This window comes from Sceloporus occidentalis, unplaced genomic scaffold (genome assembly GCF_023333645.1).
Source record: "Sceloporus occidentalis isolate IW3139 unplaced genomic scaffold, rSceOcc1.0.p SCAF_389, whole genome shotgun sequence".
Taxonomy (NCBI): domain Eukaryota; kingdom Metazoa; phylum Chordata; class Lepidosauria; order Squamata; family Phrynosomatidae; genus Sceloporus; species Sceloporus occidentalis.
Genome location: NW_028317369.1, coordinates 64,555 through 84,472, shown reverse-complemented (window position 1 = coordinate 84,472; position 19,918 = coordinate 64,555). Strand labels below are relative to the sequence as shown.

The following is a 19,918-nucleotide window of genomic DNA, read 5'->3' as shown; positions in this document are numbered from 1 at the left end:
TTGATTAGGGGCTTTTGAAATGCCTGAATGTGATAGATCAATATCTCCTTTAGAAAAGCAAACCGCAACTTAAAACTGTGAAAATTCTAATTGCTGTGCTCACTCATTTGTCTTAGATTTTCCAATTAATAATTCTAAAAAGGAATAATTCAAGCAGTTCTGATCTGTCAAAACAAGTAACCAAACAGGGTTTGTATCGATAAATAAATCAAGATCATTAAAAACATGAAAAATGCAAACCCCTTGAACCATAGACGATTACATACGTCTGTGTGTCTACAGGTCCACTGGGTGCATTGTTTACTTAACTTTACATATGCTATATCATATGCTTAAATATCAATAAACCAAATACCTCCCAAAGGACACTCCATGTGTCAGTTGCAGATAAAGCCACCATTAGTTACAATGATATTTTGGATTTGCCTTGTACAATAAAGATCAACAATGGCAGTTTATCTTTGAGTAATATTCCCTATTTGCTTTGTTTACAGAGATACCATTATGGAACTAAGTCTTTCTAAGAACGCTCCCTCCTATGTTGACTTAGGTAAGTAATAAACAATAGTAAAGTTTCGAATTTATTTTAAGTACTTTAATTTATTAAAATATTTTCTTTAACGAAAAAAAAAAATACTCGGTTACACCTAGATCACTACAATGCAGTTTAAATATGTATGTATGTGTGTGTTTACACTGTGTGTACAATTGTTATATGTGTCAGATGCATATACATCCAAAAGAAAAACTTAAATATGTCTAATAAACTATACTGGTATATTATCTAGCTTAGAGAACTAGGGCATTTGCATTGCAAAATACAAATGTTAAACTAATTAAAACTAATAAAACTAATGAAAACGAATTCGTTTCTTGTAAAACGTGATATTTGCATTACCTGTGCTGGGTTCTGGTACCTTGTTATACGATGGTAAGTTATACAATAAGATAGGAATTATTACATGAACCCATCAATAAATAGTGTATATTGTGAAAGACAGCTCCTTGCATAGTAAAACATCTGCACATTGCTCTTGGCCAAGCGCAACGTTGCCATACATCTTACGTAGCTAAACAATGTTGCCTTATAAATAGCTTTATAAAATACATTTACTGACATTGTTTAAATCTAACGTTTTGAAATTGTCGTTAAATCCTACCCTCCATGAATTGTGTTTAGTTTCTCATTTTTATGCACCAATAAAATTTAGCAAATATTTATTTAAATCACATAATCACATTTTAATATAATGGGGAAGTTGCATGGGATCGATATATATATATATGTATATATATATACATATATATATATATATATATATATATATATAACGCACACACGTATATCTGTAATTTAAATTCATTATATTCAGTTTAGTCATATTTCCATTTTCAGGTATGTGCAAATCATAGCTAAATAACTAATTTTAAAAATCCGAGCACAGTGATATTTCTTTGTAGCATAACAAAGTTTATTTAGCAATTTGAAAGCTAAAATATCCTAAAAGCTATACGGTTTGTTGTGATTATTCTATGCACATTCGGAATCTTCTTAAAACAACATAGTAGTCAGTTAAAAACACCTACCATTCCAGCCCACACACGCATACTTCACAGTGTATTGAATATATACCTATATGATTATTTTATTATGTACCATAACCCAAGTAAGACATAATTCTCATGTATTCACTCTATAATTTAAGTACCTCTATATGCACAGATCGTCGATCATGTTCCCTGAGTTATTAGTTATTTTTTTTGGGGGGGGGGGGGCAGGGGACTTCTATATGAATGTGAAATACAGTACCTAATAGTAGGTGGTCCCTGTACATTTGTTTAACTAAACTGGGCTTTCTCGTTTAAACTCATCCACTAATGTAAGAGGCTTAAAGAAGGAATGTCACTTGAACAAATAGTTACCCAGGGGCTAATTTTCAAAGCAAAATGACTTGTTTCTTCTTCTATCTGGATACATGGGGCAGATGCAAATATTTGATATTTTAGAAATTTAAATGCCATTTAACAAAAAATCATAGAATTAAAGGTAAAGATCATTCAACAGAAAATGGGGCATTAACCCTTGTAGTGATTTATAGAGTTTTAACTTCTGGCTTTGCCAAACCTGATGATAGTGCCCCTTCATTTCCTTAAAAGTGCAAAACATGAAAATCGTTGGATTTATTGAGAACAGGCCTGAAATGGAGAGAGGGAACAAAGGGGATATGGGGCGGATTAATTATGTGTGGGACTTGAAAAAACACTCCTTACTAACTATAGTAGAAGTAGCTAACTGCCAGACAGTGGTGTAGTCCAGTACCACATTGTGGACTACCACAACCAGCTGGCAGATGAAGGACCACAACAGGCTAAATGTCAAAATATTGGATTTATTTGGATGCACACCTGTTACACATATACTGTATTGCTCATCCCGTTGGCTACTGGTATATATGGATGCAAAGATAAATGGGGTGGAATTTTCAAAGGTAGAGCAAATACTGAATTATTCTTAACTTCCTACTAGATGGCTGATTTCCTTCTTCTTTTTTACTTTGCTTACATACATAACTACAGAAATAGCCTAGCAAGCCGGCTAAGAGGAGCAATATCTGATTGATGCTCTGCTCTGAAGATCTGTGGTCAGTACCACAAGATGCATGCTGTGTGTCTTCTGGGAAATTTGGAATAACTGGGATTCCAGGCAACATTTACACAGTTATAGGATCCTTTTAATGCTCCGCTTATGGGATTTGTATGCAGTCTCTTTACGTTAAGTATGTGTTGAATGGGACGGTATAGTGCTTGTTTAGTTTGTTGTTTTTGTTATAGGCAACTTATTGTGGGGTGCCCCCTTAAAGTTGACAAACACCCCCCCCCTGCATGGCTTTCATGACATCATGTATCTACAAAATGGCAGTAGGTTTGGGACTTACTCCTGTTTGCATTTATGTGTATATTGCCAGTGTCTTGAAAATGGTTTTTATATAATATATATATTATAACAAAGTAAAGATTGTTGCCTTTTTTTGTTTTGTATTTCCCGGACCATATATATATGTATATATATATATACATATATATATTGGCACCATAGAGTGTTCTGCTTAACTCCCCAGCATTAATATGCCATTTCTGTTATGGTACTCTACACTGAGTCTGTAGATGGCTGATATAAAGTGTTCCCCTGTCTTTTCCGGCAATTACCTCCCATAAGAACAACAGCTGTCCTATAACTGCAAGGCTCAGCTCAAATGAAAGGATTTCGCTAACCAGAGGACCTTCCATTTAGCATGGCCTCAAACTGCTTTTAAAGGCAATTGATAACAACTCCATATTTACTGGAGCCCTTATGAAGCAGTTTTACTGGGCCAAGAAAAACTACACGTTTTAGGGTAAATACAGCAGTTAATAAAGATACAGGGTGTCTATTATAAATTATTCAGCTGTGGGGGACTTTTTAAAAAGTACTAACCATACCAGACTGTGAATAATTCGGAAGAAACCGCCAAAGAAGTTTGACTTAGGTAGCTATATATATATATATATATATATATATATATATATACATACATATATATATATATATATATATATATATATATATGTATATATATATATATATGTATATATATATATATATGTATATATATATATACATATATATATATATATTAACATGTGTAAACGCACATAAAATAATAAAATATGTAAATAATATGTATTTAAAAGTCTACCTGATAAGTTGCTAGATTTTAGCAAATTTGATAATTGTATCACTATGGTTGCTGAAGGCCAATTTTATACTGTTATTTAGTATTTAGTTAGTATTTGCAGATTGATTATATATAATGAAATATTACTAAAATATTATATGTTATGCGGGTTTCTAGTGCTTTAGTAAAAATGCAACACAAAAATGCAACAACTTGTTTCACTTAAATTAAATACCTGGGCCTTAAACATTTTCTACACACACACACACATACACACACACACACACACACACACACACATATATATATATATATATATATATATATATATATATATATATGCATTTATGCTATTTATATATACAATGATACCTATAAAGACGAAAAGAGGAAACGAATATTCAATCACTGAATGAAGCATTCCGTGGGCCACGATATTCACCTTCTTATTGATATTCCCTAAATAAAACAGCACAAATTATTAATCTAAATAATATTTAACACGTATTAGAGCTAATTATATATACAGAACGTTGGAATTATATGCCTTTAGTACATCCTTAATAATAAGTAAATCCTAAGTAATAATGGTACCATTGCCATTATTACAGTCCATTTATTTTGCGCTTTGTAGTGTGCCGCATAAATTACAGACCCCTGTATTATTTTTGCTTACCGAATTTCTATTTCATTCTTTACTAAATAAAATATTTAATAATGTTTGTTTTAAAGGGCCCAATATTTCAATTCGTTTTATTTATACTTATTATGGATTGGTCGTGTCATTAAACAGTTATTTTATGTGTTTGGTAGGTCATAGTAATGTCATTATTATATAACTTTCATATATTGTGTATAGCTGGCAACAAGACAGATTGTAAAATGGTTGATGACATCATTGCTCAGTGCATGAAGTTTAACCAGAGGATTTGCTTAAAAACAAATAGTAACAGAATTACAAATTCACTTTTAAATGTCCTGATCTTGCTACCCACACATATATAAATAAATATGTAGCTCATACCTCTGGATAACATAAGTGTACTATCTGTAATAAATATATACAGATAGATAGATATAGATACATTGTTATTGCTAGTGGCGAATAATATGTAGATGAAAAAGGACAGAAGGGGGATCTTAATATCTTTGATATATCTTATGTGCATCTTTAAAGAAGATTTGGATAAAGTCACTGCTGAATTTCCAAAAAATGCTTTAAATTTAGACCTGGAGCAGCGACACTCATTACTGCAGTAACCTTATATAAAATAGAGTTAATTAATTGGCAAAAATGTACAGTATCTGGTAGCATTTTCCATCATATTTAAAAAGATTTCTTCAAATAATTATTCCTTGTTTTACTGGTATTGACGATCAATACTGCTTTTAAATATGCATACATCTTTCAAACAATTAATCTGTAAAGACATTATCTGAAAATACATCTATATTAATCACTTTATATTCAGTAAGCAAGGATTGGGAAAACAAAAAAATCAGCAAAAAATATAGTCCGTTGCACTGCATGGGGAAAAAGCACCTTAAAGATTTAAAACAGTAGACAATAACAATCTGCAGAAAACAATAGTTGTGGCCATATTTAATGAAAAACAGCAGCACTGTTACTTTCTCAATTATTAATACAACTTGTATCATTTAGAGCATATTGTTATATTTTACAACAGACGATGAGCTCAAATCAGTAATTCAGTTTCTCATTTCAGCTATTACAAATACAACTATTTAGAAATTTGTGTTGCAGGTATAAGAAGCGTCTCAGACATTATATTTTAAGAATAGGGGAAAAATATGACATTTTCTTTTTTAAAAAAAATAGAAAAAGAAGCAGTATTGTAGATTCAATTGCTATCCATTTTCAATAAAAAGTATTCAATAAAAAATATGGGATACAGAAATACATATCAAATAAAAGAGAGTAGCAAGTTAATGTGTGAAACAAATTAATAGTATTGTATAACTCATCCTCTTTTCTTAAATACTGTCATCTTTTCGATAGATTATATTTTATAAATATATGATCATCAACCTTGTGCAGAATAGTTTTCTTTAACAATACAAAAATGAAAAAAGTTCTCTGAATGAATAAATGTAGTTATAAATTAAAATAAAATTAGTTAGAAATCCACATTTGTGTGACTTTTTTGTATTTAGGTTTATTTCTATAAAGTGCGTTTTTCTATATGAAAATTATAACATTATAATATTATAATTTAAACGTATTTACTAAATGATTTACAAATTTTACTCTCTTTCCCTTTGGTTTTTTTTACAGCTATAATATGTTAAAAATAATACGGGAAACTAAACAGCAACAATGGATGCTAAAAACAAACCACTATATATATGAAAGTTCATATATGTGAAGTGGGTGTATTTAAACAATGAATGCCGTTTAGTTGCTATTCATTTATATTTGTTGTTATATATATATATATATATATATATATATATATATATATATATATATATATATATATATATATATATATATATGAAATTTGAACAGAATAATCCCATTAACATAAATAAGAATCCATTTTTTGCATTTTATCATTGCCCCAAACATCAAATGACCATTTGCGTTGTACACCACTGATTGCAGCAATAGAGATAGAAAAAAAAACCTGCGGAGATTTATCAAATACTAGAGCTCTATTCCTCCCCCTAGTGATCAACCCATTGAAGTCCCAATTTTTTTTTTTATGGAAAACCTAGTATCTTAAGTCCATCCATATCTGAGATATGAAAGAAGAGAACATCTCTGGCAGTGTGAAGGTTGCAGGTGCCTTCATGCTACTCCTCACCTCCCTGTTACACCTTATCAACAAGTATACATGTAAGTGTCTTAAGAGGGATAATTACTTTTTAAGTTGGGGTTTTACAATTATCATTTATACTTATTTCTACAATATCAACGTTACGGAAGAAATCCCACTATAATTTTGTTTTCTGTTTTTTTTTTAACTTTGCATTAGACGTTAAGTATTTAGCTAAAGACATGATTTGCCTTTGTTACACCTTCTATCTTTTCAGATACGTTGGACATATTTATCGCTTTTATCCGCATTTTATACACATTATCTGATTTTCTGAGGTACAGAAAGCTTATGTGACTCTAGATCTTTTTTAATGTCACTCCAATAAGGGGTATCACATTCGACTACAGACCCCACGTTCTTTTGGACCAATATGGCTTCATCCTTTTTTTCCCTTTAGCAATAAAGAGATTTGCCTAATTGAATTGGGGCTACCTCCAAGTTTAAAAAAAATCACATAGCTCCAGGGAACTGGCCATACCAGACACCAAGGTATTTACTAAGATTAACTTAAATTAGCTAATCAGGATAGTTTGGGTGGAGTACACCACAAATATGTCTAGGACGACCTTATTTATCCAACCTTCCAGCACTGTGTTAAATTGTATTGCGTTGTCTTTTTTAATAATCAGTCTAATCAACCAATAGCTGGTCTTTGAAAGTAGATGTTAAAAGATCTGGTGGGAATAATGCGAAATGTATTTTGTCTATGTAAAGAAAAGAAGAAAAAATAGAGTCTGAAGGTCTAGAGAGAATAGAAAACTAGACAGTGTCTGTGCAAACATACATATCTTATCGTCTGTTCTTATCAAACATGGTCCACAGTCTACAGGACCTCACTGCCTTTACCTGTTTGTTCATTTTTGCTATTAAATAAACCCTCACAGTCAGTTGTGGCTTACACAATGCATTTCATTCAACCAAGCTGAGCTAATTCTATCATGTTTGTTTTGCTCCCGATATTAAGTAAGTCTTAAATTAACAACCCTATTTTGAGATTTGTTTTCATTCTTCTACATCTAATCAGCTGAAGCTATGCAATAAAACGCACTATACCATTATCAGTTCTGTTATCATTCAGGAGCACACTTCTAGTGACTCCTGTCATTCTGTTTCATTTAACACCGGGAATGAAAATAGAGAAATGAATACACAGAATTCAGAAATTAATTCATTTTGCCTTCATGCAAAGTTCATATGCGTCGAAATGGATACGCGGGTGTTTATATTAATCTCTATATGTGAGATTTTGTTTGCCAGTTCATATATATATATACCTATAATATGCTTTGAGAGAGTAATGTACTAAATAAACCGATATTGCAGGATTCCAGAGGTTGTTATTACCAAAGGGAAAGGCCTGTTTACAATTTACTTTTGGTCTTCTCTCTTCTGTTCCCTGATTCTCTCCTTTTACCAACTCACACTACCTCTCATAGTTTCTCCCATAGTTATCTTGCTTTCTTTCTCCTACATCAACTAGTCTTTGTGGCCCATCAGAATTTTTTTAAGTAAAATTCACATTGAACCTTTGTATATATAGATAAATAAATTTTTAAAGAAAACCTTTTTTATTTTTCCCAAGCCAAACAGAACAAAATACTCATTTTATTGACTTGGTGTCCTTTTTAACAGTTCAATTCAAGTAAAGCACCCTGAGGATAAGGGTCAGGGTGATCAGTTTGTTTACCGAATGTAGAACTAATTGTTATTCTCACTAAACTAACACCACACCTTGAATGCAGTGCCAGATCCAGCAAAGTAGCAAATTACTAAATACCCCCCATTCAAACAGCTCAATTGGCGTTTCCCAGTTTAAAAGTAATTTATTATGCTTTTTGTCAACTATTTTTTTAAAAAAATCATGTTTTTTTTTTATGAATCGGTTGCATGCATTTGATTCCTAAAAGGAATGCGATTATATTGGATAGTAAATAATGTGTATGCTTTGTAAGAATTTAGTGCAAAGTCTTATTTAGAAAATCTATTTAAATTTAATTTTTAAAATAATCAAATATCCAGAGTCTGTAACACTGTAACAATCAAGTGAATTTAGTGAGTGGGTTTTGTTGACATGAAGAGAGATGTTGTGATAAATGTTGGTTTGCTTATAACTGAAATTTTTCACGTATGCATATTTATTGCGCTATGACTGGAAGTATTATTATTATTATAATTATTATTATTATTATAATTATTATTATAATTATTATTATATAATAGAAGTAATTGTCATACTACAAATCATTAGTGACCTCATTTTTAAAATATGTTTTGTCAATGTATGCTTGTTTTATTGCTATTTTCAACTGGAAATACTACTTTATGTGCAATAAAAAAAAAATGTAAAAGCAAATGTGTCTGCATTTCAAAAGCTTCTCTACCTGAGTGTAGAGCTGACTGCTAAACAAAAGCGGCTGAACCTATTCACAGCTGCAATGAATTGTTGAATAGCATGCAGGTCTATTTACTTAAGGGTTTTGTGTGAGTTTATCAATATTTGAAGTAAGACAAAGTATTCTTATGGGCTTGGAGGTATAGGAGAAGAAATAAATCACCTTAGTAGTAATGTTTAAGGGGCATTTTGTTTTTGCAATGAGGAGAGCATAACATTAATTCATGGAAAAAAACAGTACAGAATAATGGTCGCAAACAATTTTTGGGGTATTTTTTCTTCATAATTTCTTATAAAGTATGGGCATTTTGTGTATTTCAGTAAGAAATGGTGTGTCTTTAAGGAATGGGTTGCCAGTAAAAATGTGATGCCTTGGAGAGCAGTTACAAGCATCTATAGGGAGTTTGTAGTCAACTCTTGTGCTTGCTAGACTGTAGGCTGGGCTGAGAGCTGCACGTTGTAATTTATTAGCAAGACAGGGAGGTATTAACCACAGATGGGTGGAGTTCTGCTAAACTTGCAGACATTTCAACTAGGGCAGGTCTCTTTAATCTCTTCAGCTAAAACTATCAAGCTAGCAACTCACATTTCTAGCACTCCAATGTAGTTCTGGTTGGAAATCTGCTGTCCTGTTGCCTAAGAAGAAGAATAAAAAGGGAACTTTTGAAAGATATGTTTGTGGGCCAGCTCCTTTTGAAAGGAACAAACTGGATTTAACTTGGGTTGTGTAGGATTCTGAGGAATACTCGTTTCATGAGCAGTGTTATTTGTCATGGATTCCTTTAAAGGAGGTATGAATTTGGAAAGATTGCCTGAGAACTTAAGACCCCAGCCTTCTCACGACATGGCTTCCAGTTTCCATTTGCAAAGATCATCTGAATCCAGAGATCCGATTGAGAATTCAGCTAGTGAATCGTCTGATACTGAAGTTCCAGGTAACTAAATACATGTATAGGTGTCGGTGCATATTACATGTACATACAGCAACACACAAGTATATTTTATATATTGGATATCAGGTGAGTGGTGGTTTATTTAAAGCAATACAGAAAATCAGACAGATTTAAAGTGAACTTTTTCCCCCATACATCAGACAGAACAGGCTGGCTTCCTGTAGCCACTACACATAAATCAAATTAAAAGTATGACTTGCACAGTTCACCTACTATAGGTTAAGCAACCTGATAGAATATTACTAACTGACTCATTCTTTCGGTGTACATTAACAATACGGTTGCAACTTTATTCATCTTTACTGATAAATCCCAAATTATACTTACATTTCAGAATAAATAGAATGTTCCAAATATTTTTTTCACAATTATGTATCTAAAATATATGCATCATTTTAGCATATATATATATATATATATATATATATATATATATATATATATATATAAAACTGTTGATATTCATGCATCAACATAACAAATTTGTATAACAGTTATTTGTTTTACCATTTACTTTTTTTGTTCAAATAAAACGTAAAATTCTTCAGAATACCAAAATAGTATGTTGTTTGGTATGGTCATTATCAAATCTGGCATGTTTATGTGTTTTATTTTTAACAAAGCAAACAATTATTATGAATTCGTGTTGCAACAGCACATTTGGGAAAAATATGCAGACATCTGTTGTTTTAGATTACTTGAGGACAGGCCTAGCGCAGGTTTAAGTAAATTAGGAGACACTTTTTTCCGCTGACCCCTTGGAAAATAGCTAAATTTTGCCACGGATCACTTTAACCTCACCCTTCATTCCACTTCTACCAATATATACTTCCCATGAATGAAAAGATTGCCAAATGGCAGGGTCTGTGGTGGAATAGAGTTCTTTAAAAATAATGTTTGAAAATAACAGGAGCAAGCCTATTCTTAAAAAAATCTATAATTACATTAAATGATACATATTTTGTATATTGTTTTATGATGTCTCACTATCTTTTACTTACGAATATACTTTTTTTTATGAATATACTTTTAATTAAAATCTCATTCTATTACGTTTTGTTTCGTTTCTATCAATATGCATATTTGTATTTTGGTATTGAGTCTTTTTCATTATTAAATTTAATTTGTGTTTTTTTCGGTTATTTAATTTTTTTTTTATTGAAATATTGCATAGGTCAGTTTAGAAGTGTCAGCAAACTCCCACATGTTTTTTTTTTTCTTATGTGGCCTATTCAAAGTGAGTACTTAAAGCTGTTTGTAATCTAGATAACTATGCCTTCAGTAAAGTATAACTAGAAAATACAAACGTATTTTAATGTTTCGCATGGAGAACGATAATCTTTTTTTTTTTTGTTGCTAATTTAAGCATTAATATGCCATAAAACACACGAATGTGTATTAGGAATAACATTTATTTAAAATGTCCTTTAAATCTATAATCCCAATCCTGAAAAATGACTATTGATTTTTATTTCGCATTTTGAATTCGTTAATTTATTTATTTTTACGATAGCAGCTGTAGGTTTATTAACATTACACTTTTCAGCTAGTGCATGATATTAATTACATTCTTTAATATTAGACGCGGAATATTCTATATTCTGGACACGATTAACTGTAGCAGGCAATGTATAAAGGAGGGTATATTCAAATATTAATGTTTGAATAGAATAACCGAAAAAAAGACCGGCTGCCTCAGTCTATACATTTTCCTTTCAACCTCCACCTCGATCTGTCATTCCTTGTAAATTGGCAGATATTTTCACTGTTTGCATAAATCTAAGGATTAGTACGTTCATTTACTATAGTTGTTCTTAATATATTTTTCAATGTATATTTTTGCACTATTTACCTGTGCAAAAAAATAAAAGCCGTGCTATGATGGCAATCTGTTGTAAAATAATTATGTTTGATTTATTTAATTCGGAACATAAATGAGCTCTGTACATCCAGATTAAATAAAATCGTGACACTGTTGGGACTAAAGTATCTCTTAACCATGGATGGCCAGTCTTGCCTCCTGCCCATCTTTGTGTTTGCATGTATGTAGGCTCTGCTAATGGATCCTATATTTATATGTTTTGTTGACAGAAAAGGATAGAAGTTTGGAACCAAAAAACGAGGACGGGAATGTAGAAGATCCTTCCAAGAAAAAGAAGCAGAGAAGGCAAAGAACACATTTCACCAGCCAACAACTGCAAGAGCTGGAAGCCACTTTCCAGAGGAACCGCTATCCAGATATGAGTATGAGAGAGGAGATAGCTGTGTGGACCAATCTAACAGAGGCCAGAGTCAGGGTAAGTCTGGAAGAATATAGAGACAAAACAAAAGAAGCCAGGGGACTGGATAAGGGGAGTGGATATGGGGAATGGAAAACTCATAAACTGTGAAACTTGACCATTTCCCTTTTGCAGAAAGTTCATAATCCATTAGTTATACATTTTGATCAGAAGGGGTGTTCTAGTATAGGATCAAGGACATTTAAATAAGCCACCAAAATATCTTTACACACTTGATGAAAACATACAGTCCTTAAGGAAATATCTTGTATAACATCATCACAATGTATGCATTCGTGTTGCAAGAGATGACTGGTGTGTAACACAGTTTTTTAGAGACTAAGAATAATTATTCTTAAAAAATATAAATATAATCTATGTGTCAATGAATTAGATCACTTAATATGTAGATTCATATAATAAAATACATGGTATTATGGATGTTGTTTGTTAAAATTATTAGTTTTCTTAGTGACTTAATAAAGTCAGAATATAGTTTAACTTTCAACTAAAGAAATATAGCAAAAATACATGCAAACACGACTTTTTTTTAAACTGAAAACAAATGAGTCTATAGAATAGGAGCTACATTTTCCCCAGGTTAATGTAGGATAGGCATATAAACCTAACAGATTATCGGTATTGCTACAGTTGTACTAACTGCGCATGCGCACTAATCTTGCAGTACTTGGATTCCCTTGTTTTTAGCCCCTTTAATTTACATTTGCCGACACAGTTAATCTTTATGTCATTAGTTACATGCTACATTGGACATTGGACAAGAAACATTGTTCTCTCCGATGACAAAATACTTGGATGAATTTTACACATATGTACCCCCAAGATAAGCAAGATTAGGGTACTTAACGGTATCTAATGAGAGTTATTATTAGCTATAGCATTAATATTCAATGTTGGCTTACTACTTTACCATTTTGCTTTGGCTCATTACAGGTTAATTTTCTTTAACTCTTCAAATATTCAAATGTTACCAGATACACTTAAAATATAACTAAATAATGAAACAGTGTATGTATATATAGATATCTATATATCTATATATCTATATACATCTATATATATTTATATAGATAGGCAGATAAATAGATCTATATATATATATAGATAATGATACATATCTATGTGTGTATATATATATATATATATATATAGCTTGAGATAGCCGTGTTAGTCCAGTAATCTTCGGGGAAACAAAACCTTATATTTGCACTTTAATTGTATTTAGATTTGATACCCCCTACCAAATGTCTCTTTTTCATAGACCTATTTCAGGTCGTTTCATTTTGCACAGACACATTAAATATAGTTAGAGGCTCCAAACAAAGACCAGATGGAAAAGAAAAACCCAGAACTGAACCTCAAGGCAAATGGAAACTGAAAGGTGCATTTCATATGGCCCCTAATAAAGACTGGAGAGAAGGAAATGATTTGCATGTAAAAACTAATAGCTAAAGCTAACTGCAAAAGGGTCCTGAGTTTAGTTTTTAAAGCTGCAAGTCTCATTTAACTGGCTTATTACTTAAAAATAATCAACTGAAAATTAGTTTCAAAATGAATTTCTACATACACAGTCTTTGGTGTTTTCTAATTTAGACTTTAGAGAAAAGTATGTTTTCTGCACATCTTGCCCTCACTATGTTACAGACTGACACAGTATTCTGGACTGAAAGAAGGCTCTGTTAGGATGTAGGTTCAGTTGGAGGTGGGGAGTCCACTTGTGAAAGTCCCTTACAGAGATGGTGGTAGAAATTGTTCCACCATTCCAAAGAACATGCAGGTCGGGTTTCTACAACCTAGAAAAAATAGGTATATATATGTATATATATATATATATATATATATATATATATATATATATATATATATATATATATATATATATATACCTATGTATTCTTTCTATCAGTCGGACAGTAATTATTTACCGTTAAAAAAATACACTATATAGTATAATTTGGATGGAATTATTATTATATACTATAACGAAATTTGCAAATTGGGTGATTCGAAATATATACACTGAAGAAAAAAAATCAGGTTTAGAGATTTCAGTGCCATATCGATGTGGAACGAATTTCTCATTAGAAAGTACTGTGGTATATTGGGCCACAAATGTGGCTTAGTAATTCAGTCACTCGATAACAATATCGCTATTTATTATTGTTATAAGCAAATGCTTATCCGCTAATAGGTAAATTATTCACATGCAGGTAAGGTGCTTTTAATGTTAGTGAAAAGACACGCAAATCGGTCTCATGGTCAAAAGATTTTAAATGCAAATATTTGAACCAAGAACTGTGACACAGGATTATTATTATTATTATTATTATTATTATTTCCCCAGATAAACAGAAACAAGGGCAGATAAAGAGATGTAATCATCGTGTTTATAAAATAATGCATTTTGAGTTTTTATTTTAAGACTTTAAAAAATTAGTTTAAAAAAAAATTATAATTAACCCTGTTAGTTGGATTGTATACTTATCAAATCCCCCCCCCCCTCTCCCACTCTTTCTATACAGGTATAGGTTTTATTTTTCTTAAAATATATAGTTACAACCGCGCATACATTAATAAGATAGTATCCACCTGGATTCAATGCCAGAAAAAAAAATATCACAAAGTAATTCGATAGCAATAGGGGCAAAATACCTTTATCTTATTTTTTCATAGTGTAGTCTTTGGGACGATTGATAATTATTGCGATAATTTTATCTCTGGCATTTAATGTCGTCTATTGTGTGTGCTTTTCTATACTCGCACACATATAGAGGGCGCAGTGTAACTAGCCATTTAATCAGGTGTACTGTACATTTTGGTTTGCAGCATTTACTCTTTTATACATGTACCTCTAGTTTGTCTGCATCGAGTGGCTGTAAATCATGAGCGTTAGAGTTCATATCAGCGAAGAATCTCCATACACACACATATAATATATATATATATATATATATATATATATAGTTCATTGATGTGGGTATATATAGCTTTAATGTAATTTCTTACAGGATGGTGGAATGTTGAAGCCTTCGATCTGACGTCATTATTAGACTTGATCCTTCTTTGAAACTCTAAATATACCAATGTTTCCACTTTCCATTTACCGCGTCATTCACTATCTGCTAATATTTATATTAATCTTCTAAATAATGACTGTAAGTAGAACAATTAGCGCAGCTGTTCCCTGTATAAGGCGGCGTTTTAATAGTTTCAATTTCTGAACGCAGAAGTTGACATTTAAATCGATGTGATAGAAAGGTACAGCTACATTAACATCGCTCGCGTTTATAACATTTCGCCCATTGTCATTAATCTGGCAGGGCATTGGGAATTCTTCAATAGATGGCTGCAATATGTAAGGACGTCTAAACTAAGATATCTATCTTTCCCATTCTCTGCCTCTCCCTAGTTTTTCTCTTCAAACCCCCCTCTTTATTCTGAGCATTTATGCTTAAAATGTGTCACAGTGTTATTTAGATTTACTATGGGTAGTTGCAAGGACTTGTAAAACATTGACTAATACCTATACATAGATCAAATGTCTTGTAATCCAGTAAAATTACAAGACGGCAGAATTAATAAAAATGATACCCTATATAACTCCGTCCAACAAGCACTGTAAATTACCAGGGCGGCACAATTCCATTGGCCACCCCCATATAGGTATATTATTCAATAAGCATGTTTCACTAGAGAATTGATAAATCTTATTTAACATTTATATTTATATACATCCAAATGATGTCCCTTGTGAACTAGCCTAACAAATGTACAATGTCCTGCTGTGCCCTGCCGTATTATTTTTTCTATGTTTTCCTCATTTTTTATTTAACTAAACACATTGCATAGCGGCAATGCAATAATTGGTTTAGGAATGATTAATTAATATCTGTTTTGTATTCTACTAGTTGAGATTTTTTTCTATTCTTCTATTAATAATAATAATAATTCATACATAAAATATATCTATCTACTCTTTCCCTGAGACTGACAGGTTAAAATGGCAAGTCAGATTGTAAGAGGTGTATATTTTTATTTAGGTGAGTATATATATATATATATATATATATATATATATAAAATTTGCCTTGATAAATGTCTTTGAGTGAGACTAAAACGGCGAAGTATTTGTGAATTAACCACTGGACATAAAATCCTATAAGTGCTTATTTCTTTTAGTCTGAACAAAAGGTACTATACAGACATACACACAGATATATATATACTGGTGTATATCCCGGTACATATATATATCTATATATAGATATATATATATACGTACATATATATATCTATATATATGTACGTATATATATATATATATATATATATATATATATATATATATATATATATATATATATATACAAACGCCAGAATAGAAACAATTTCTGTACTTGATAAATTATATGCATTTCAAATTTTTAACGCATTTTTAATTTTACCTCTAACTAATGCATCAAACACTGGTGTCTGGTATGTTTTATTTTTTAACGAATTCTATTTTAATTGGGAAGGCTTGTTATTTGTTTACCTGGAAATGGGCTGGCAAGCAAGCGTTTTATTAATGAAAAGCTTAACTTTTTTTTCCTTCAAGTTAAGGGTGTGCAGTTAGCATATGAAGTTCTGCAACTAGTCAAGGCAGTAAATTCTAATTAGTAATACATGCACAGTCTACATATCCAAAGGGCAATGTAATGATTTTGCTCAAACACTACTAATCCAATCCCTTTTTTATGATCTGTAACAAGGCACTTTTATTATGCTGTATAAATAGTCGGAAATGCGGAGGTACTGGTGCACAAATGTATTATTAGAGAAGGGGCATTGATAAAACATTTACCATGGCCAATTAATATTTTGGTAAACCAAGGGCAGCAGATTTGCTCTGGCAAATTGAAAGCAGACATTAGTAAGGAACAAAAATACCATATAAAATAACTGATGATGTCCATTGTAGGAGATGATTGGTGCCACTCCTTGATGTTCAATAACATGAGAAATATTTGTCACTGAATTTTCACTGTCATTTCTATTGTAATTTATGGAAGGATTTGGGGTAATATGATATACTTTAACAGTACTTTAACAGACTATGAGGTCCATCAGAGACCCTTGTACAAAATATTACTAAAACTGCACATTTGTGTAGCATATAACAGGATTGTTGCAGATATGACCATCTAAAAAAGGGTTATTTATAATAAAGTGATAAGGTCTTGGAATGTCTACTTGTAACTTCAAGGTACAAATTGGCCTATTATGCACAATTAATATTTCTGTGTATTACCTTATTTGGTAAAAATCCTATGACAGAATTTAAATTACCGTATATTTCACAATATCAAAGAATATCCCAGGTGTGTACATTTAATTGTTTCACATGAAAAAACATTTCTAGGATACTGAGGTATTTATTTCCCCGAATGATCAAATTATTTAATTTTGTCATTTCTTAACATGTCCATTGGGTACATAGTGCCTTATTATTGCTTTTTAACCAACTAGTGCAAGTCAAATTTTCAGTGTTTATGTTCATTATACTTCTAGCCACAGCTGCTATTAGGAAATTACTAAACACTTCCCTTTTGGTTTCTTCATTATGGGTTTGGATGGTCTTTTGACCCTTTAAGTCTATTTTTTCCCCTCGGTATTATTGAGGTCACAATCGTGTAAGTGTTGTCAGGAGTCAAAAGGGCTGTGGATGACCTTTCTTTTTTGGGCCTCATTTATGGTTTAATCTTTCTTAATTCTGCAGGTCTGGTTCAAAAACCGCAGAGCCAAGTGGAGGAAGAGGGAACGCAACCAACAGATGGACTTATGCAAAAACGGTTATGTTCCTCAGTTCAGCGGCCTCATGCAGCCCTATGATGAAATGTATGCAGGCTATCCCTACAACAACTGGGCTACCAAAAGTCTGACACCCGCTCCATTGTCTACAAAGAGCTTCACCTTCTTCAATTCTATGAGTCCTTTGTCTTCTCAATCAATGTTTTCTGGTCCAAGTTCCATATCTTCAATGAGTATGCCATCTAGCATGGGCCATTCTGGAGTTCCTGGCATGCCCAATTCAAGTCTTAATAACATCAACAATCTCAATAATATCAGTGGCTCTTCTCTCAACTCGGCTATGTCTTCATCTGCTTGCCCATATGGACCTCCTGGTTCTCCATACAGCGTTTACAGAGACACTTGTAATTCCAGTTTGGCTAGTCTCAGACTTAAATCTAAGCAACATTCAACTTTTGGATACAGCAGCTTACAAAGCCCTGGGTCTAGTTTGAATGCCTGTCAATATAACAGTTGATAGACTGAACAGCAGAGAAATGTGCCCTGTGGACTTTGCATTAAGAATGGACCAGATATATTTTGCAAGAGACACCGATTTTAACACATGGATGAGTTGCAATTTCTCTCTGGATTATGCGGGTTGTATGTACTTGAACTTGCACAGGAGTTACTAGTTTCCACTTTATAAAGACTTAGGTGGAAATAAAGAGTTAAATTTACATTTGGTGGTAATTAATAAGGGGGCTGGTTGGTGGACACTTGGAAATCGCTTTATCACCGAAAAACAGGAATTTGCAGAGTAGGAATATAAGGGGAGAGGAGGAAGAGTTGAAAAACCTAAATATTAGATATAAGTACATTAAACAAGGGTTAACCACTTAAAAAGGTTATTTGTATATATGACGTTTCATTGTGTCAGATGCTTGTGCACCACAGTTTAATAAACTGGTTCAAAAATGCATGATTCTTGATGTTTGTTCAGTTAAGGAAGTGATCCTGAGGATTGTTTCCTGGCAAGAATTTGAAGGATCAAGAATAACCTTAAAATCCTGCCCTCCTTCTGTGGCTATCCCATATCCCAAGTACTCCTCTCAATTGTATGTATGCTTCGCTTCGATCATTTGATCGCCTTTATTTATCGGCAGTTTTTTTTAGCACCCCATGTATCCTAATATGCTATGTAAAAAAAAATATATAAATACAATTTTCTGAGATTCCCGATTGTGCACAAAAAAAGTCCATCATTCAGAAGCCTAAATATGTCGAGTTGCTTGCCAATTAAAAAAAGAATAAGAAAAACATTATAAAGATAAAACGGTGTTGATATGTAATTTTTTTTTACAGTTGTTTGCTATTGTTAAAAACTATAAATATGATCTGATATAGAAATACGCATAAGAAGTTTAATTGCGGCAGTATTTGTATTCGGATTGTCCGTAGAATTCCCCCAGATAACAAACCATTCGAATCTAAAATACTAAAATCATCCATTCAGTATCTGATCCCCCTATTCTCCTCTTTGTATTGTACCTGTGGTTTCGGTAATGTGGATGTGTGGATGTTTAAATAATGCTGTTGTGCATAGGAATGCAGTGTATTGTTTTCATAACTTATGTTTTTTGTGAATACCTTTTTTTTCCTCCAAAATTTAAGAGCATGGGAATAAAACCGATTTAAGAAACACCATTTCGTGTTTTTTGCTACAAAAACAATGTTATTTATTAATACTGTAATATTAAATTTAAAAATAAATACATCAACAGAAATATCGTTTCAATTTTCAATTCCATTAACCATATATACATATATATATATATACTACTACTACTACACACACACATATATATATATATATATATACTACTATGTTATGAACTGTAGTTGAACAACACATTATTTTCTAATAATACGCTATTAATAGATC

General features: G+C 31.9%; 1 protein-coding gene across 1 annotated transcript; it reads left to right on the top strand.

Moving 5' to 3' along the window:
* The first annotated feature begins 504 nt into the window (after nt 1-504).
* LOC149273262 (pituitary homeobox 1) lies at nt 505-18,511 on the top strand. The gene is made up of 4 exons (XM_089506529.1): nt 505-550; nt 9,740-9,886; nt 11,996-12,201; nt 17,963-18,511. The coding sequence occupies exons 1-4, from the start codon at nt 505-507 to the stop codon at nt 18,509-18,511; spliced, it is 948 nt and encodes a 315-aa protein (XP_089362655.1).
* The last annotated feature ends 1,407 nt before the right edge of the window (nt 18,512-19,918 follow it).